Genomic DNA, 20,934 nt, shown 5'->3' with positions numbered 1-20,934 from the left:
TTTTCCCCCCAAAGAAACCCACTTCCTTTTCCATCTCTGAAAATCTCTGATCATCTCTGATGACTCTGTTTTCCCCACCCCCCCACCAAGGCAATGGGGCAAAAGAATAAAAAGCACAATGGGGAAACACAATGCAGGTATTCCAAAGTGTAGAACAACCGTCATAGTCCAGTCATTCAAATTTGAGGCTATCTGGACTTCAACTCCCAGAATTCCCCAGCCAACATGTTTCATTACCCACCTAGGTAACATCATCAGTGCCAGTTGAGTATGGAGCTTGCTCTCTGTTCATATACAGTAGCTTGCCCTGCCGGTTTTTGTGGGGGTGTGGTTTTTCTCCTTGGTAATTCTTTGATTGAGGTATTGTCTCTTGCTGGATTGTTTGTCTGGTGTTAATCCCTGCTTATCTGGGTGTTGGCTGCTGGAGAGGATGTGTCTCTGGTCTGTTTTGTTTCCTTCTAAGCTTTTTTATTGTCCCTTTTGAATGGTTTGTAAATATAGCTTATCTCTATGTGTCTATTGATGGCTGATTTGTCTGAATGCCAAGCTTTCAGGAATTCCCTAGTGTTTTCGGATTTAGCTTAGTCTACTCACGGTTTCCCAGCTGAAACTATAGTTGAGTCTGCCCGTGAGACTAAAGAGTTTTTCAATGTATCTTCTGACTGATATTTGGTGTTGGGAATGCACTCCCCGCAATCAAACAGAAAGCAATACTCAAGTCGCTGTCACAATCAAGCAAGAAGCAATACATCATCATAATCATAATCATAATAATAAAGTTGGAAGGGACCTTGGAGGTCATCGAGTCCAACCCCATGCTCAGGCAGGAACCCTACACCATTTCAGACAAATGGCTGTCCAGTCTCTTCTTAAAAACTTCCAGTGTTGGAGCATTCACCGCTTCTGGAGGCAGGTTGTTCCACTGGTTAATTGTTCTAACTGTCAGGAAGTTTCTCCTTAGTTCTAGGTTGCTTCTCTCCTTGATCAGTTTTCATCCGTTGCTTCTCGTCCTGCCTTCAGGCGCCTTGGAAAATAGCTTGACTCCCTCTTCTTTGGGGCAGCCCCTGAGATACTGGAACACTGCTATCATGTCCCCCCTCGTCCTTCTCTTCGTTAAACTAGACATACCCAATTCCATCAACCGTTCCTCATATGTTTTAGCCTCCAGTCCCCTGATCATCTTTGTTGCTCTTCTCTGTACTCTTTCTAGAATCTCAGCATCTTTTTTACATCGTGGTGACCAAAACTGGATGCAGTATTCCAAGTGTGGCCTTACTAAGGAAAAAAAAACCCTGACACTCCCAGCAAAATGGGTAGGGCAAGCTACTGTATATAACCCCACACTCTCGCACTGATAATGTTTCGTAGTTGGTAATGAAATATTCAGAACCAAACCCCCAAGCTCAGAGAGCACTCTAAGCTACAGATATTCTGTCCTATTGGAGTTCCCGATTCCTATAGGAATTCTGAATTATCTGATTGGTTTTCTTGTGCTCATGATGTTACCTCGTTGGGTAATGAAACATCTGAAACATCTACCAAGTTCAGAGAGCACCAAGGGCTCCATAGTCCAACCCTAGAATAGAATAGAATAGAATAGAATAGAATTTGGAATAATAGAATAGAATAGAATAGAATAGAATAGAATAGAATAGAATAGAATAGAATAGAATAGAATAGAATAGAATAGAATAGAATAGAATAGAAATTGGAATAATAGAATAGAATAGAATAGAATAGAATAGAATAGAATAGAATAGAATAGAATAGAATAGAATGGAAATAAGTGACTTACATTGGGGACTCCACAACTGTTGCAGCATCCCCATGGTCACATGATCAAAATTTGGGTGATTGGCAGCCGGCATGTATGTATGATGGTTGCACTGTCCCAGTGCTCGTCATTTGCCAGCAATAGTCCCCCTCATCTAGTCCCACTTTCTGACATAGACATAGAAAATAATCACACGGCTGGAAGGGACCTGGGAGGTCTTCTAATCTAACCCCGTGCCAGAGGCAGGAGACCTTTTGCTTGCAAAGCGGGCAAGGAGATGCCATTGGCAAGTCCCATGCAGGATGTGCTTAACAACAGAAATTCTAATCCCAATTTTGGTTGTAAGTTGAGGACCACCTGTAGGTATAATTTCATGGACCGTAACAGGAATAATAATAATAAAAAAATAAAATCCTGAAACTGGAACATTCAAATCGATGGCGCGCTTTAAATAAACTGTCATCCGGGACACTTTTGATGCCATCCGGTCTGAGCAGCTCTGCCTCCTGAGCGGCTGGGTTGGGGAGCAGAACGGTCCAGGGTTAAAACAGCAAGTGAACAAACTGCTTTTGCCAAGATCCGACGCCCAATTTTCCCCCAGACGGAGACTCCGTTTCAAAATATGCGAGCGGCAGTTTCCGCACGATGGCCGGGAGCCAACTTCGAGATCTGCCAGCCAACTCGTAACAACAGGACATCTCCGGGGACGGTGCCTGTTTAGGTTAGGTTTTGTTATGTCCCCCCTCCCCGGCCTTGGCTGGCAGTCAGCACGCCGTGCGGAAGGTCAGAGAGCAATTGTTTCATAGCGATCCAATAATCCTGTTTCCAAAAGACGCCTAATCAGTCAGCGATGCAAAAATGTCTTCGAGGGAATCCGCTAAATTACAGCCAAAGCCGTTTTAACGCCATTCCCTCAGCTCGGCTCCTCTTAAGTTTATTACTAGATTAAGGGTGGTTTTGGCAGACTTACAGCCTGGAGAAGAGGGAAGGGAGGGTGGGGGGGGAAGAGAGAAGAGGAACGGAGCAAAAAAATTTGGAGATGCAAATCCATCTTGGCATCGGCTTCGAATTCCTCTGATTCTACGGGACTAGCTTTTCTTCTTTTCGCCCGTCTGTGCCTGGACAAGTCGCTGCCATTTTGTTGGATACATTTTTGGGGGACAGGTTGTCCAGGCCTTGTTCTTCTGAGGGCTGAGGGAGAAGCACTGGCCCAAAGTCACTTTCTTGTCTTTTGCACCTAGGGCAAGACTAGAACTCCCAGGTGCTTGGCTTCTAGCCCAGCGTCCTTAGCTACTAAACAAAACTGACTCTCAGGGTTCTGGGTAGTCCTTGACTTACAATATTCATTTAGTGACTGCAGCACTGAAGTTCAAAGTTACAGCGGCACTGAAAAAACGTGACATGACCATTTTTCACATTTACAACTGGGAGAGAACCCTGGGGGCAAAGTTTCGCTCCTTCTGCCACACTAGCCATTTAATTTGAAATAATTCCACTGTCTGCAACATCTGTACTTCTCAGGTGCTAGACTAAGGGAGGGAAGACCCAGGTTCTAATCCCTCCTCAGCCACAGAAGCTCATTGGCTGAACTTGGGCCAACTCCTGCCTCTCAGGTGTAGTGGGGATGGGGCTAGACTAGAAGGGGCAAGATCTGGGGTCTAGTCTTCCCTTAGCAAAAAAGCTCTTGGGTGACTCTTGGCCAGTTCCTTTGTCTTAGTCAACTCACACAGACACCTTTCCTAGGTTTATTGTTGTGAAGAGGAACAGATGGAGGACTGCCTATGTCCCTGTGAAACCCTGAATGAAAAGGAAGGAAGGAAGGAAGGAAAATAAATAAATAAATAAATAAATAAATAAAGAAAGAAAGAAAGAAAGAAAGAAAGAGAAAAAAGAAACAAAGAAAGAAGAGAAAAAAAGAAAGAAAAAAGTGCGAGAGAGAGAGAGAAAGAAAGAAAGAAAGAAAGAAAGAAAGAAAAAAAGAAAGAAAGAAAGAAAGAAAGAAAGAAAGAAAGAAAGAAAGAAAGAAAGAAAGAAAGAAAGAAAGAAAGAAAGAAAGAAAGAAACTGCCACAGGATACTTGTCCCAACCCCTGTGGAAAGCCACTACAAATATTTCATGCTTCATGAAGGAAAAAAAAAACTCAACAAAACAACCAGGGGGTTTCTTTCATATTTAAAAAAAGTCCTTGTTTTGTTTTAAAGCCAATTAAAACCACACAGAAACACAAACACGCACACAGAGAGAAATGAAAAAGCACCAAAAAAACAGCAATCTCTTTCCCGATTCTGTCATTTCTGACTATTTGCACACTCCCTGGGAAGAACTGTGACCAAACATTAATTACATGTTAACAGGAGAAAATTATTAATTTGTGTTTTCTTTTTTCCCCAAACAGCTGCACGATTTGATTCTTTTTAAAATACCACCTGTTCAGAAAAAGCAGAAGGTTGTTGCTGTTTGTTACAATTTAAATAAAATAATTGGCTTCCCCCCCTCCTTGATCCCAACAATGAAGTCAGCGGGTATTCCAGACTGCCCCGAGTTTATCGAGGGGTTTTTTCCCCTTCTTTTCATAGATTTGTCTTCACCCCAAACTAGAATCGAACATAATTTGGTGGAAATGTGCAGCCAACACCAATGCTTAGTATTTCAGCCATTGCCAAGAAAACAAAAGGTGAAAGTTATCAAAAAGGTCACCAGAGTTTGTGTGTGTTTTTGTGTGTGTGTGTGTGTGTGTGTGTGTGCGCGCGCGCGCGCGCAGGCCTGTGTGTCAAAAGGCCTTTGCTAATTTGAACTCAAGGGCAAAATGTGCAAGGAAGGAGCAGTGTCGGAGACGCCATCTTGACCCGTATCCATTCACACCCTGTAAACCAGAGGTGGAGAACGATGTCCCCTTTATGACTTGTGGACTTCAACTCCCAGAATTCCATGGCTGGCTCAAGAATTCTGGGAATTGAAGTCCGCAAGTCATTGGCGTAGTTTTGATTGGGCTTTGCTAGGGGTTTTATATGGGGTATTTTAGAGCAGGCTTTTTATTCAATATTTATTGTGATTTTATTATTGCCTGTTCACCGCCCTGAGTCCCGTAAGGGAGATAGGGCGGTATATAAATTTAAATAATAAATAAATTAATAAATTAAAGGGCCATCGTTCTCCACCCTTGCAGACGCTCCTGATTCTGTAATGTTTTAGTAGCCAAGAATAAGATTTCAGTTTTGGGGTAAACTCAGGAGGTGAGAGAGTGAGGCCTACCTCTGAGGTGCTTAGAGAAGGGATCTGGGTGACAGAAATATGTCCCCAAATATAGGGTAAATTGAGGGAACAAGCTAGGTCAGGGGTAGGCAACCTTGGCTCTTTTATGACTCGTGGACTTCAACTCCCAGAATTCCTGAGCCTCTCTTTTCCCTCAGCACAGCTGGCTCAGGAATTCTGGGAGTTGAAGTCCACGAGTCATAAAAGAGCCAAGGTTGCCTACCCCTGAGCTAGGTAGAATGTCCATGGAGATTCTTAATAATCCAAGTCATGGTTGTCCCCAAACTGCTTTTTCAAAAGGCAGCTGGGCTTTCTCCTTTGTTTTGTTTTTCCTTGAACTGAAGAAGCTTCTTGGATGAGAAGCAAAATGTCTTCAAAGAAAAACAAAGAAAGTCCAGTTGCCTTTTGAAAAAGCACCCTTGGGGCAAGCTAATTAGAAGCCACCGGTATGTCATACGTAGCATGACATTTGTGCCATAACATCATCATGGGCATGATATCATGTGTCCTGCTGAGGAACACCCACAAAATTGGGGATGTTGCATGTATGTGGGCCAAATTATCTGCCTAAACTGCTCCATCACTGGAGGTTTTCAAGAAGAGACTGGACAGCCATCTGTCTGAAATGGTTTAGGGCAAGGGTAGGCAACCTTGGCTCTTTTATGACTTGTGGACTTCAACTCCCAGAATTCCTGAGTCAGCATGGCTGGTTCAGGAATTCTGGATATTGAAGTCCACAAGTTATTAAAAGAGCCAAGGTTGCCTACCCCTGGTGTAGGGTTTCCTGCTTGAGCAGGGGGTTGGACTAGAAGACCTTCAAGGTCCCTCCCAACTCTTTTATTCTGTTACACTATTATAAACTAACCAATAAAATTGGGTTTGACTATAGAGTAGGTCACAACAAACCCTAATCAACGTTAATACAAAGCCAACAAGCATGTTAGGTGAAGGCAGGTGTTAAGTCTGTCACTGATTAAACTTCCAATACAGGTAGTCCTTGACTTACAACCATTTGTTTAGCAACTGTTTGAAGTTACAATGGCACTGAAAAAACTGAGTCCTCACACTTGCAACCGTTGCAGTATCTCCCAGAGTGATGTGATCAAAATTTGGCCACTTGGCATGTATTTATGGTGGCTGCAGAGTCCTGGGGTTATCCAATCACCATTTGTGACCTTCCTAGCTGACTTCTGACAAGCAAAGTCAATGGGGGAAGCTGGATTCGCTTAATGACCTCACAATCCGCTTAACAACTGAAGTAATTCACTTAACCACTGTGACAAAAAAAGGTCATGAAACTGGGAGCCCCTCACCTAGCCGCCACCTTGCAGAGTAACAAAAACTATGGTTTCAGCTGTGGTCGTAAGTTGAGGACTGCCTGTAATCTTATCCATGTCTGAAAAAAGAATCGCTGAACTTTAGGATGGAATCGAGGGGAAAAAAAAATCCTCTACCTAGAAGTGAAGATTTAAGATTCTTCTCTGGAGGAGTCCCCTCCCTTCAGCTGCAGGCACTGACTCCCTCTGAATGTAGATCAACTTCTCCTTTCTTGACGAATAGCGACAAAAACTTGCCATTGGCAAGGACCATGAGAAAACCAAGAACAATGCAGAACAGTCAACCCACACTGCAGAATGACTGTTGGGTTAACCTTCGATGCCTTGAACGGTTTCTGAATGTATTCCCTCTTCTGTCGGACAGGGGCGTCCAACCCTGGCCACTTTAAGACTTGTGGACTTCAATTCCCAGAATTCCCCAGCCAGCTGGCTGGGGAATTCTGGGAGTTGAAGTCCACAAGTCTTAAACTGGTCAGGGTTGGACACCCCTTTAGTTCGGGCGAGGTGCCATCTCTGGCTGAGCAGAAAGGAACTTCAGGGTGAACCCAACTACCTTTCTTGGTCCACAAAGATGGAGCCCAGAGGAAGTACTCTAAAGCCCATCACACACACTGGTAATATTCCAAAGGTTTATGGGTGGAAAAACACCCTTCCTAATGCTGTACATCCAAAGCTCCCCTCTGTAGAGGCCAATGTGTCTATCTCGGAACGTTGAATGAGCAGAAATAATTTTGTCCAGTTGCTACCATGTCAATGTCTCTTTGTGAAACCCTGTGGCTAGGACTGTGGATGTTGCTATCCCCCAGACCCAACTGGGCTGTGATGGCTCACGGAAGCTGTTCGTGGCTGATGGAATCTGCCAAACCAGGGTGGCAGCTTCACCGGCTGATGGTGGCCCATGGATCTTCCCCCACCCCCCCGGTTTCCTGGTTTGTGGGCGAAACAGAGATGTTTTGAGTTCCATCTCTGATGACCCAAAATTCAGCTTATTCCTAGCTTGGTGGGTGTTGCTAAGCAAGGCAGTCGTTAGTGAGCTGTGCCCCCATTCTGTGACCTTTTTGGCATGGTTGTTAAGCGAATCACTACAGTTGTTAAGTGAGCCATGCAGCTGTTAAGCGAATCTGCCTTCCCCCATTGACTTTGCTTGTCAGAAGCTTGCTAGGAAGTTTGCAAATGATAAATCCCAGGACACTGAAACTATTGTAGATACCGTATTTCCCTGAAAATAAGACCGGGTCTTATATTAATTTTTGCTCTAAAAGAAACATTAGGGCTTATTTTCCGGTTAGGTCTTATATTCAGGGAAATATGGTACTAAATGCATCTGTTTGGCTGACGATCTTAACTGGGGCTTATTTTTTGGGATGGGGCTTATATTACGAGCGTCCTGAAAAATCAGGCTAGGGCTTATTTTCCGGTTGGGTCTTATTTTCGGGAAAATATGGTACATGCCAGTTGTCAAGCACCTGAAGTTTGATCACCTGACTGTGGGGAGGCTGCAAATATGCAAACTGGTCATAAGTTACTTTTTTCAGTGTAACTTTAAACTAGGGGTCTTCAAACTTGGCAACTTTTGAGACTTGTAGACTTCAACTCCCAGAATTCCTCAACCAGGCATGCTGGCTGAGGAATTCTGGGAGTTGAAGTCCACAAATCTTAAAGTTGCTAAGTTTGGAGATACTTGTTTTGAGGCAGGGGTCTTCAAACTTGACGCTTTTATGACTTGTGGACTTCAACTCCCAGAATTCCCCAGCCATCCCTGGCTGGCTGAGGAATTCTGGGGGTTGAAGTCCACAAGTCTTAAAGTTGCCAAGTTTGAAGACCCTTGCTTTAAACAGTCGTTAAACGAATGGTTATAAGTCGAGGACTACTTGCACGGCATCCATAGATTTCCCACCATCCAGTCTCTGAAAAACAATGCCAACTAGTTCATCAATTCAAATTCAGATTTGAATTATTTCTGTTTTCTATTTTTATTGAAACCTTTAAGAAAACTTTCTTCACCAAATCTCAAAAGAGAGCGAGTATCATCTGATCTCCTCACAGGAATATTGACATTTCATGAGATTTTAGTGTTCCTGAACAGGTAATCCTCAACTTATGATCACGATTGGGACCAGAATTTCTGTCATTAAACAATGCAGTCATTGAGAGATCATCTCGTGACTGCATCCAATGTTATGACCCTTTTTTACTATGTCATTAAGTGAATCTGGCTTCCCAAGCGACTTTGTTTGTCAGAAGCTGATTGGGACCATCACAAATGGTGATCACTACATCCCAGGACACTGTGACCCACACATTGTGGGTGCCAAGGAATGCTGTGACAGTGGTAGGGCGTTTTTTTCCAGTACCGTCTTAACTTTGAACGGTCACGAAATGAATAGTCATAATGGCCTGACCTGTACACAGGTAGTCCTTGACTTACATCCTCTTTGGGGGTACTTACAACCCAGTTCCAAAGTTATGACAGTGGCACTCTTCCCCCACCCTCATTGTCATGTGACACATGTTGGGAGCCTGGCAACCAGCCTGCATTTATTGCTATTTGCAGCATCCTGCAGTGAGATGGCCTCATTTTATGACTGTTTTGCCAAAAAGTGGCATTTACTTCTGTTTTTTTTTTGGCAAAATAGGCCCATGGTTTTCTTAGTGACCGCAGAGATCACTTCACAGGCACAGCAGAAAAGATTGTAAAATCAGATGGGTCTGGTGGCTAAACCAATTTATGACTGCCTTGAATTACAGCCGTGATGAGTGGGCTCTCTTTCACAAGGGGTTACATAATGACACAAGTGTGTAATTGTGTCGTTTGCCTGATGAGGTTGTGATGCTCACAACAGCAACTGAGCTTACCCTACCCCCGGGGTTACCTTGACTGCAACCAAACACAAAAGCACCTCCTTCCTTTTGTCTACTACTGGGTTTGACGGATAGTCCTTGACTTACAACGATTCACTCAGTGACCGTTTGAAATCAGAACGGCACTGAAAAAGTGACATATGTCCGTTTTCCACATTGTTGACCCTGGCAGCATTCCCAAGGTCACGTGATCAAAATTCGGACGTTCGGCAACTGGCTCACATTTATGACCCAGTTGCTGTGTCCCCAGGGTCATGCGATCCCTTTTTGCGACCTTCTGCCAAGCAAAGTCAATGGGGGAAGCCTGATTCACTTTACAACCGTGTTGCTAACTTAACGACTGCAGCGATCCACTTAACAACTGTGGCAAGAAAGGTTGTAAAATGGGGCAAAACTCACTTAACAACTGTCTCGCTTAGCCACAGAAAGAGCCTCAATTGTGGTCGTAAGTCGAGGACCACCTGTACGGCTAATACAACAGAGATTCAACGGCAGCCACCATCTATTTTTACCCATTTTTCCGAGCGTTCGTCCTTTCGGCAACACTGCATTTTTCCCATTTATAAGTATATTCTGGATATCAGAATAAATCTAGAGGGAAAATAAGAGTCATTTGTTTTTTCAAAGATGAATTTCTATTTACTCTCAAACCACATCCTTTTAAAAGATGGCTTTTGATATTTCTGAGCTGAGTGGTGCAACAGAAGATATGGGGAAAAAATGAGGTCTGCTACTTAATGTACAGTCTGATTCATGCATTACTTCAGATTGGTTCAAAATAGAATTCTGGAGAGAGAGAAAAAATCACATTTCCAATGCTTTCCTTCGTCTGGTCCTACTTACTTGTTGGCCGAACATAAACCTTCAACTTTAAGCAGGGTTTGTCAACCGGATTAGGTGGAGTGGCCGCTGAAAGAAAGCAGAAGAGACAAAGAGGGGGAAATGGCATTAGAACAAACCAGGTTTCTGCCACATAAGTAGGTATTTTGTGTCTTTTAGATAACATGCAAAGAAGGCTAGCTCTGAAAAGCTCAAGTGCCCTAGCAATTTGTATTTCTTTATTTCCTTCCTTCCCTCCCTCCCGCCTTCCTTCCATCTCTTTTCCTTCCTTCCTTCCTTCTCTCCCATCAAACCCTTCTTCCTTCTACTCTCATTTTCCTTCCTTCTTCCCTCTTTTCCTCCCTTTCCTCCTTCCCTTTCCTTCCTATTTCTCTTGCTCCCTCCCTTCCTTCCTCCCTCCTCTCCCTCCCTTCTTCCTTCCCTCCCTCCCACCTTCCTTCCATCTCTTTTCCTTCCTTCCTTCCCTTTCCTTCCTATTTCTCTTGCTCCCTCCCTCCTCCCTCCCTTCCTTCTCCCCTTCCTTCCTTCCTTCCTTCCTTCCATCTTTTCCTCCCTTTCCTCCTTCCCTTTCCTTCCTATTTCTCTTGCTCCCTCCCTTCCTTCCTCCCTCCTCTCCCTCCCTTCCTTCTTCCTTCCCTCCCTCCCTCCCGCCTTNCCTCCCTCCTCCCTCCCTTCCTTCTCCCCTTCCTTCCTTCCTTCCTTCTTTTCCTCCCTTTCCTCCTTCCCTTTCCTTCCTATTTCTCTTGCTCCTTCCCTTCCTTCCTTCCTCCTCTCCCTCCCTTCTTCCTTCCCTCCCTCCCGCCTTCCTTCCATCTCTTTTCCTTCCTTCCTTCCTTCCCTCCTTCCCTTTCCTTCCTATTTCTCTTGCTCCCTCCCTTCCTCCCTCCCCCTCCCTTCCTTCTCCTCTTCCTCCTTCCTTCCTTCCTTCCCTCTGTCTTCCTTCCATCTTTTCCTCCCTTCCTCCCTTTCCTCCTTCCCTTTCCTTCCTATTTCTCTTCCTTCCTCCCTCCTCTCCCTTCCTTCCTTCTCCTCTTCCTCTCCTTCCTTCCCGCCTTCCTTTCATCTCTTTTCCTTCCTTCCTTCTCTCCCATCAAACCTTTCTCTTACTCTCATTTTCCTTCCTTTCTTCCTTCCTTCGTCCCTCTTTTCCTCCCTTCCTCCCTTTTCTCCTTCCCTTTCCTTCCTATTTCTCTTGCTCCCTCCCTCCCTCCCTCCTTCCCTCCTTCCTTCCTTCCTTCCTTCCTTCCTTCTCCTCTCCTCCCTCCCTTCCCTTTTTTCTTTCCAAATTTGTACAGAGCGAAAGTCATGCACAGTTTTGCTCTCCTCTCCTCTGTATTCATAGCAGATGGTCCTAAGATGGGTGCTGTTTTACCAGTGCCCAGAGGCCCAAATTCGCACCCACTGCCACGGCCAAAAACACCTCCTTTTATGCTCAAGAGATTTTGCCCCGATAGCTGTTGGGCACAATTATGTTCAACAGCTCACACTCCACCGCCTTGAGACCATAAGCACCACTTGCTATTTGACCCACAGATGTTTCCCCGGCCCTGCTAAGCAGCTTAAAGCTCTCTTAGGTATCTCCGGTTCCTTTTACCGAACGAAAGGCTCCGCTTTTAAAACCATGTCTTTGATCAGCTACCAAAACCCATGTCAAAAGTTGTCTGACCCCCCAGGCAGGGATACTTAACCAGGACGAGGCTCCTTAGATGTGTTTGGATTTCCCCCCCCCCCAAAAAAAAACCCTGCCAAGCCAAATGACACGCTTTTGAGGGCTTCCTTCAACCGGCCGGCCGGCCGGGTGTGAGATATACATTGAACAAAGGCAAAGGGTGTTTTTTTGTGGTTTTTTTTGCAGCGGGAGAGTAAAAATTGGTAATTAAAACCATGGGGACGAGGCGCAGGGGGGTGCCCAGTGGGAATATTCCCAGGCATGAAATTGGTTGGATTAGGATGGATGGGCCGGCGGAGAGAAGAAGAAGAAAAAAAAAGAGGGTTAAAAAGGAGAGAGAGAGAGAAAAAAAAAAACACACACACAAAACCACACGCCCCATTTGGGTGGAGCAAAAGCGAAGATTTGCCAAGGCGGATTTTTCGCCTGTTCTAAAACGGATTGGATTTGACAGCCCAATTCCAAAGAAATCCAGGGGACATCCTGTTTGAAGAAAGCTAGCAGTTTCCTTTCTATGCAAGGGTCATCGAAAACGAATGTTCCAGCCACGCAGGAACACTGATTTATACTAATGTTCCTCCAGGGGACTATAGATCTAAGTATGGTCACCCAGCCTGGCTCTTTTTTTTTTTTCTCTCCCCAGCTTGTTTTCCTAGTTAGGCAGAACAAGAAACCCACCACTTGAAAACAGGGAAAAAAGAAAAAAGAAAAGCAAATTGGGTCAGATCAGGAAATCTCCCCCCCCCCAAAGCATTGTCACTGTTGGTGGATTCAGAATTTAGCCTTTTCTTTTCTGCTTTTTTCTTTAAACAAGTTTTATTAATTTTCCATTTTCACAAAGCTTCAGGTATTAAGCAAGCAACAGGGTGGTTGGGTAATACATAGTCCGATAATAACCTTTTCCATACATATGTCAGTTTACATCATCAAAAATTTCCTGTCTGTTTCCCTTAGCTATTATACCAAATTCAGATTAATACATTGCTAGTTATAACTCTAATCCTTTTGTAAGGTTTTCCACTTAGCCTCACAATTGCCCCAGCATTACTCAGGAATTTAAAAGAGCCAAAGAAACTCCTGAGCCGAGGTTTCAGCAAGCAAACAACTTTTATTTTGATCAAAATAGAGTTGGGTGACCCCCATCTCTCTTCGTGGCTGGTAGAGAGATGAAGGCAACAACCAGGAAAGATGTCTTCCACCTTTTATACCTTTCCAGAACAAAAAGATCAGGTCTTGGTACTAGGCCAGTGATGGCGAACCTTTTAGAGACCGAGTGCCCAAACTGCAACCCAAAACCCATTTGTGCATCGTCGGGTGCCGGGTGGATGTGGCCCATTGGCTGGGCGTGGCTGTGGTGGTAACGGCAGACTGGGTGGGACTAAAAAGTTCAATCAATCAATTCCAACTTTGCAAGATCTTTTTTTTTCCCGCGAGAAGTTGAAATTGACTGATTGATCGAACCTTTTTTTTTTTTTGCACACGGCGGCAGAGGCCTAAAGCGAAAAGGTTTTATAAAACCCAGCTGAAGGCCTAGGACTGGGGCGACGGCGCGCGTGCCCACAGCGAGGGCTCCGAGTGCCGCCTCTGGCACCCGTGCCATAGGTTCGCCACCACTGTACTAGGCATAAGATGGCACAAAAAAATAATTCCTAGATGATGACTCATACACAGCAACCCAGGCTCCATCCATAACTCCTTTCCCCCCTCCCCTTACCTTGCTCTTTTCATATAAGCAATCACCTATACCTAAAGCATAAAACATTTGCTTTTATATAACTAATTTCCCAATCTAAAGCATCTACAAAGCTGCTTGCACATAAACAAAGATATATATATATATATATATATATATATATATATATATATATATATATATATATATATATATATATATATATATATATATATATATATATAATTACAAAATATCACTACTAATATCAATATTACTAATATCAACCTTAAGCATAATAAAATCCCTTCACTTTAAAACATTTATCAACAAGTTTTGACTTACATGCCTCCAGATCCTGTTTTTAACTTTTATCTGATTTCAATTACAGTATTCCAGTTAGCTTAATGTCCATAATATTTAGGTTTCAGATAACCCACGGTTCCTTTAGTTCATTACAGAATAGATATATCTAAAATACACTTATTATTTATTCAAATAAAGTCTTAGTTTATTTCACAATCATATTCTACTTCTCATTCTAATATCATTGCTTACTAATAAAATAACCTTTATCCTCTGAATCCATCTTCCATATTATAGTTCAAAACTATTATTCTAATAACTAATTTATTTCCTTTATAGATATAACTCCTTTTCTGTTTTTTTCATACACCACTTCTATTTTAAATCTGCTTTTAATTATTTGGAGGTGAGATAGATATAGTAGGTAGATAGATATGAATTTGGGAATGGGGAGGCAGATTTTTTTTAAAGGGTCTGTTTCTCAACTGCCCTGGATATCAGAGGGGTTTTTCTTCTAACTCTCTTTTTAAGGCTAAAAATATATAAACGAAGTGACGAACGGAGGCGGTAGGATTCCCTAAAGTCCAACTTTCTAGAGCAAAGAGAATAAAGAGGCCACTGGCAGAAACAGACTTGTCTTTCGACAGACATAATCAAAATGCAAAACCGGATAATCTTGTCCTGCCCACAAATTTCAGATGAGAATGAATTTAACCTTGTGTGTATTTGTACTGCTTAACGGAGGGTTTGGTTTCAATTTATTTCTCCGTTTGGGGTTAGCCACACATACCATGTGAATCCAGCTTTTTGGTCTGGATACTTTAAAGACACGAGTTGGGTTCACACAACATAGAAAAAAGAAGCATCGAACTTTACCCGTGATTTTTGGCTGGACATCAGGAAACAGTCCTAACAATAACAACAAAATAACTTTTTATGGTTAGAATCAGCAGAAAGAGGATGCTCCTTTGTTGCAGGTGTTAAAAGAACTCAGATGGGAATGTGGGGGTAGCAAATCCCTACTTAGTGAAGAGGGGTTCTGAGTTCTAATTCTACCTTAGGCACGAAAGCTGGCTGAGTGACTTTGGGCCAGTTACTCTCTTTCAGCCCAGCCCACCTCACAGGGTTGTTCTTGTGGGGAAAACAGGAGGAAGAAATATTAGGTATGGTTCATGCCTTGAATTATTTATAAAAATAATAAAGGCAGGTTATCAACAAAATACAAATCTCCAAAGCCCATTTAAACCCCTTTCTAGCATTCTATCATCAAGCTGCATCTAGAAATAGTAGACTCTCCTTCATGGCAACTGTTTCAACAGAGGTGAGACAACCCTCTATTGGGGATGGCTGAAGTTGCAGATTTCTGCCCTGGGCAAGGGGTCAGACTAGATGATCCCCCCTATCCTTCCATAGCCCTTAGATCAGGGGTCTTCAAACTTTAAGACTTGTGGACTTCAACTCCCAGAATTCCTCAATCACTAGCGGGCTTTCATACCTAGAACTAGAACTCACCATCTCCTGGTGACTGGCCCAAAGTCATTAATGGGCTTTCATACCTAGAACTAGAACTCACCATCTCCTGGTGACTGGCCCAAAGTCATTAATGGGCTTTCATACCTAGAACTAGAACTCAACATCTCCTGGTGACTGGCCCAAAATCACTAGCGGGCTTTCATACCTAGAACTAGAACTCACCATCTCCTGGTGACTGGCCCAAAGTCACTAGCGGACTTTGATACCTAGAACTAGAACTCACCATCTCCTGGTGACTGGCCCAAAGTCATTAATGGGCTTTCATACCTAGAACTAGAACTCACCATCTCCTGGTGACTGGCCCAAAGTCACTAGCGGACTTTGATACCTAGAACTAGAACTCACCATCTCCTGGTGACTGGCCCAAAGTCACTAGCGGACTTTGATACCTAGAACTAGAACTCACCATCTCCTGGTGACTGGCCCAAAGTCACTAGCGGACTTTGATACCTAGAACTAGAACTCAACATCTCCTGGTGACTGGCCCAAAGTCACTAGCGGGCTTTCATATCTAGAACTAGAACTCACCATCTCCTGGTGACTGGCCCAAAGTCACCTAGTTAGCTTTCAAGCCTAAGGCAGGGCTAGAACTCACAATCTCTTGGTGATTGGCCCAAAATCACTAGTGGGCTTTCATGCCTAAAGTGGGAGTAGAACTCACAGGCTCCTTCCTGGTTTCTAGGCCAGCACCTGAACCGGTACCCCAAAGTAGCTCCAAGTTCATTTGTTGTTGTTATTTTGTGGATGCAGCTAAGAGGCTGAGCCCGTTCTGAGCATAAGTGAGAGGAGCAGAGTCTCAGCAAAGTACCCTCAATTAACCCCAAGGCTGGGCTGTGGCATTCTTCAGAATTGTCCTCATTTGGGTGGCTTGCTTCAAAAAAGCGCCCCAGCGGGACGGGAAGGGGGGGGGGTCGCAGCAGGCAAAGAGACAGGCTGAGAAAACCCAGGGCCGAGGAGGTCCTTCAGCCCCCCCCCCCGCCTCTCTCCCCACCCCCATTTACAATCCGAGGAGACCGCCAGCAGCTGTTCCCAGAGCTATTTCAATTTTGGCCTCAGCGGCTTGCTGAGATATTGACACCAGCCACGGGGGGGCTTTCTCTGAGATCCCCTCCCTTCCCTTCGCTTTCCCATCCACTCTCCCTGAGAGCGAGAAGAGCGCCATTGTCCGGGGGACAATCCGCGACTGACGTCACTTTTTTTTTTGAATGGGACCAAAGAGGGCGCCACAATGGGAGCCATTGAAAAAACAGAGAGAGAGAGAACGCGAGAAAGGCCTCATTTGCCTAACCACACCCCTTCATTTGCATGTCCCGCCACCCAGGGTTTCTTTCTCAAGAGAAACGCCCGGACGTGAATGAAGGTTGGAGAAAGTGCGACAGAATCGGGCAACGTGGGAATCGTGCAACGTGGGGTGTTCTTGTGTGTGTGTGTGTGTGTGTGTTTGTAGATCCCCCCTTCCTTCCCATGCTCCACCTAAAAGAGATTAGTAGTTATTATGCGAAGTTTTTTTATTTTTATTTTTGAAGAGGGGGCTGCCCCAAAAGTTCTTTAACTAAACTTTTTACTACTACTACTACTACTACTACTACTACTACTACTACTACTACTACTACTACTACTACTACTACTACTATTTATCATCATCATCATCATCATCATCATCATCACCATCATTATTATTATTATTATTATTATTATTATTATTATTATTATTATTATTATTATTATTATTATTATTATTATTATTATTTCTGAAGGTTTCCTTATCCGTTGTGAGGATCGGCTTTGGGGAAACGTAAAGATTGGCGACGAAGCTTGGGTATCCGAAGCAGCATCTGTTAAAAAACAGCCTGGGTCGGTTGTTTTGGGTTATATTTTGGGGTTTTTTTTCCCCCGACGCGTTTTTTCCCCGTTTTATGGTTTTCTTTTTTCTTTTTAAATTGACTCTGATCTGGGATCGGAGTCTCTATATGTACATACCTATATACGTGTAGCGACAACCTGTAATAAAATGGTGGAGTATGCAATTTCCTCCACCACTCAATTTCCTTTAGCTATTTTTTCCTTTTCCCCACTTCAAACTCAAATCAATATTCATGACCACTGGCTTGGATTCTCTTGTTCCCAAAGTTCTTTCTTTCTTTCTTTCTTTCTTTCTTTCTTTCTTTCTTTCTTTCTTTCTTTCTTTCTTTCTTTCTTTTTCTTTCTTTCTTTCTTTCTTTCTTTCTTTCTTTCTTTCTCTTTCTTTCTTTCTTTCTTTCCCTCTCTCCCCCTTCCTTCCTTCCTAAGATTTTTTGCATTTTTGCAAAATGTGCAGTTATTCCCAAGCCTATGGGTATTTATAAAGTATTTCCCTGTTGTACACAGATATTCGTAAAATTAAATTATCATAAAAATTAAAATTATTATAAAATTAATTGTTCTTAAAAATTATTAGTAAAGGCATTTATAGAGCATTTCCCTGTTGTACAGTGATGCTATTTTTGTTGATCTGCCCAGTCACCTCCTAAACAAGGCCCTTTAAAGCTTTAAGCCAAGGTTTTCTAGAACTGACAACGTTGCCTAGTTTGGTAATGAAACATCTGCAAAAAAACTACCAAGCTCAGAGAGCACAAAGTCTTAGCTTTACCCTGACTTCCAACCCAGATGTGCCATTAGGGGACTGGAGGCTAAAGCATATAAGGAACGGTTGCTGGAGTTGGGTATGTCTAGTTTAATGAAGAGAAGGACGAGGGGGGACATGATAGCAGTCTTCCAGTATCTCAGGGGCTGCCACAAAGAAGAGGGAGTCAAGCTATTCTCCAAAGTGCCTGAAGGCAGGACAAGAAGCAACAGATAGAAACTAATCAAGGAGAGAAGCAACCTAGAACTAAGGAGTAATTTCCTGACAGTGAGAACAATTAACCAGTGGAACAACCTGCCTCCAGAAACGGTGAATGCTCCAACACTGGGTTTTTTTAAGAAGAGACTGGACAGCCATTTGTCCGAAATGGTATAGGGTTTCCTGCCTGAGCAGGGGGTTGGACTAGATGACCTCCAAGGTCCCTTCCAACTTTTTTATTATTATTATTATTATTATTATTATTATTATTATTACTACTACTACTACTACTACTACTACTACTACTACTACTTGGGTATATGGTAACCACACCTTGTAACCATAGTTTGTTTTGGGCTTACATCCTGGTTTCTCTATACCCCCTGCACTTTTAATTAAACTTTAAATTTAGCACAACTTTGGGATATATTCTTAGAATCTTACGTATCTATGGAAGATTTAATTGCAGGTGATTTTTGTCCTTTTTCTGACCAGGGAGCTATAGGGAACAGCTGGAAGGAGATTTTTTAAAAAGTCTGCATGAAATTTTATAACATTACCTGAAGTCCCAGTCAATGGAGAGATCCCATAAAGCAGGGGTGTCAAACTCAATTTCACTGAGGGCCGCATCAGCATTGCGGTTGCCCTCTGGGGGGGGCAGGGGTGTGTGGCCAGAGTGGGTGCAGCCTACTGGGTGGGCGTGGATGGAGTGGGTGTGGCCTACTGGATGGGCGTGGCCAGTTCTACATCATTCGCGTCAAGGGTGCCTGTGGGGGCCTGGGCAGGAGTGGGACAGATCTGAGGGTCTCTGGCAGAAGGGGGTGGGACCCGGGCAAGTGCCAAGGCATGGTCCACCGGGGCAAGTGCCAAGATGGCCACCACAAAATTGTACATTGGCTCCTGGCTGGCTTGGGCCAGGGCCCAGGCAGTGGGGGCCGTTCCCTCACTGTTTCCAGGATGGCTTCACGGGCCACATGAAACCACTTCGCGGGCCACATCCGGCCCCCGGGCCTTGTGTTTGACATGTCTGTCATAAAGAATCTTTACAGGATGGAGGAAGGAGAGAAAGAAAGAGAGGAAAGAAGAAAAGGAAAGGAAGAGCAAAGAAGAGGGAGGAGGATGAAGGGAAGAAAAAGGAGAGGGGAGGGGAGGAAAGGAAAGGGAAGGAAAGGAAGAGATCAACTTCTTAATAGGGAGGGAGATTCTTAATAGAATCATAGGACCGGAAGGGACCTTGGAGGTCTTCTAGAGCAGGGCTTTTCAACCAGTGGTACGGGTACCACCTGTGGTACATTGGCACCTGGCAGGTGGTATGTGACCATCCTAGAAAAGTGGTAGCAGGGGAGGGGAATGAGCTGAACCGGTGGTAGCACCGCACAAGCCTGAGAGAGACGGCTGGAGCTGCAGGGCTGTCAGGGTTCAGCGGAAGCGCCAGGATCAGCGCCAGGCTCCAGCTGGAGCTCGGTGCTGATCCTGGTGCTTCTGCTGAGCCCTGAAGAAGCACCAATCAGCTGGAAAGCAGCACTGATCCTGGTGCTTCTGCTGAGCCCAGAAGAAGCGCCGATCAGCTGGAATGTTCCAGCATCTCCAGGGTCTTGTGATTTACATTCAGATGCTTGGCAACTGATTCATATTTATGACGGTCACAGTGTCCCAGGGTCATGTGAAGTGACCAAAACCTGCTGCAACCACCCAGCAGGTAGAGGGAATAAAAACCAAAAACACCCCCCCACCCCCGCTGCCAATCCTCAACAGAAATGCTCACAACAATGAAAACCTCGGACAGGAGGAAGAGCGCCACCGGGCAGGCAGGCAGGTGTCTTGCTCGGCTGTGGCTTGGGGGGCACTTTTTTCAGTGCCATTGTAACTTCGAACAGTCACTAAGCGAACTGTTGTAAGTCGAGGACTACCTGTACTTTATCACTTTTGGTCATCAAGTTTTTGACACCTTGCTAGGTGACTGGTAGTACTCGGATGTTGCCATATCCTAAAAGTGGTACAATGGGTGAAAAGGTTGAAAAGCCCTGTTCTAGTCCAACCCCCTGGCCACGGCAGGGGACCTTATTGCACCCCGGACTAATAAATGGTTTATATACGGGCAAGTTTTCACCCCTGTCAGCTAAATTTGAGAGTCATCAATCCCAACCCCATCTATCCATTCCTCTGCAAATGTAAGGAGGAGCCCCCTTCTCTCCAATCAAAGTCCACATGTCTTCAAGGTTTCTGCCAAACGGGGGTGGGGGGTGGGCAGGAATAGAACCGATTGGCGAGATCCCCCCCATTCTTAATGGGCTGAGCCAAAAGACAGAGTCCTTTGTCCCTGCCTGCCTTCTGCCACCTCTTTTTCTCTCTCTGCCCGGCCCACCCCTTATCTTTTTAAGACCCCCTCCCTCCCCCTCGTACCCCCTTCTTCCTCTCTTTCTTGCCCACCCACCCCTGAGCTAACAAGGATTCTGCATTCGCAAGAAGCTTCCACCTGAAATTAGCCTTCTGCCCTTAGCAGGCTGAGCCCACTTTACCATTTTGCCATTATGGTTTGCTACCAAATTCCAGGCACACTTCTAAAATTTAAGACAGGAAGTGCACTTCAGCTTCCTTTACTTCCACCAGCATTACCCCGATGAATCAGTGAAACCAAAAGTGGCCTAGATTCAACTCAGGTATGTCGGTCTCTGCCAGAGTCTTCTCTTTCTGCAGTGTTTTATTGATAGTTATAGACGTTTATCTCTGGGCTCCTTCAAACCAAGGGGATGAAGGAAGAAAAGTGGGCTTTATGAGTGCCCGCACACATACACTCCGGAGGATTATTAAAAGCACCACTGAAAAAGAGGAGTGACAGAATCATTTAAATCAGCGGTTCTCAACCTA

General features: G+C 44.3%; 1 protein-coding gene across 1 annotated transcript in view; it reads right to left on the bottom strand.

Annotated features, from left to right (window-relative positions):
* Window positions 1–9,733: 9,733 nt before the first annotated feature.
* Window positions 9,734–20,934, bottom strand: part of EFNA2 (ephrin A2) — a 278,333-nt gene continuing 267,132 nt past the window's right edge. Inside the window, exons 3-4 of the mRNA XM_015810676.1 lie at window positions 10,069–10,134; window positions 9,734–9,798 (exon numbers count right to left, since the gene is read on the bottom strand). Coding sequence (XP_015666162.1) covers window positions 9,734–9,798; window positions 10,069–10,134 — 131 coding nt within the window. The remainder of the gene's footprint in view (window positions 9,799–10,068; window positions 10,135–20,934) is intronic.

This window comes from Protobothrops mucrosquamatus, unplaced genomic scaffold (assembly GCF_001527695.2).
Source record: "Protobothrops mucrosquamatus isolate PMUCROS unplaced genomic scaffold, P.Mucros_1.0 scaffold14, whole genome shotgun sequence".
Taxonomy (NCBI): domain Eukaryota; kingdom Metazoa; phylum Chordata; class Lepidosauria; order Squamata; family Viperidae; genus Protobothrops; species Protobothrops mucrosquamatus.
Note: the sequence above shows the minus strand (reverse complement) of the source record. Positions and strands in the feature narration are given on the sequence as shown.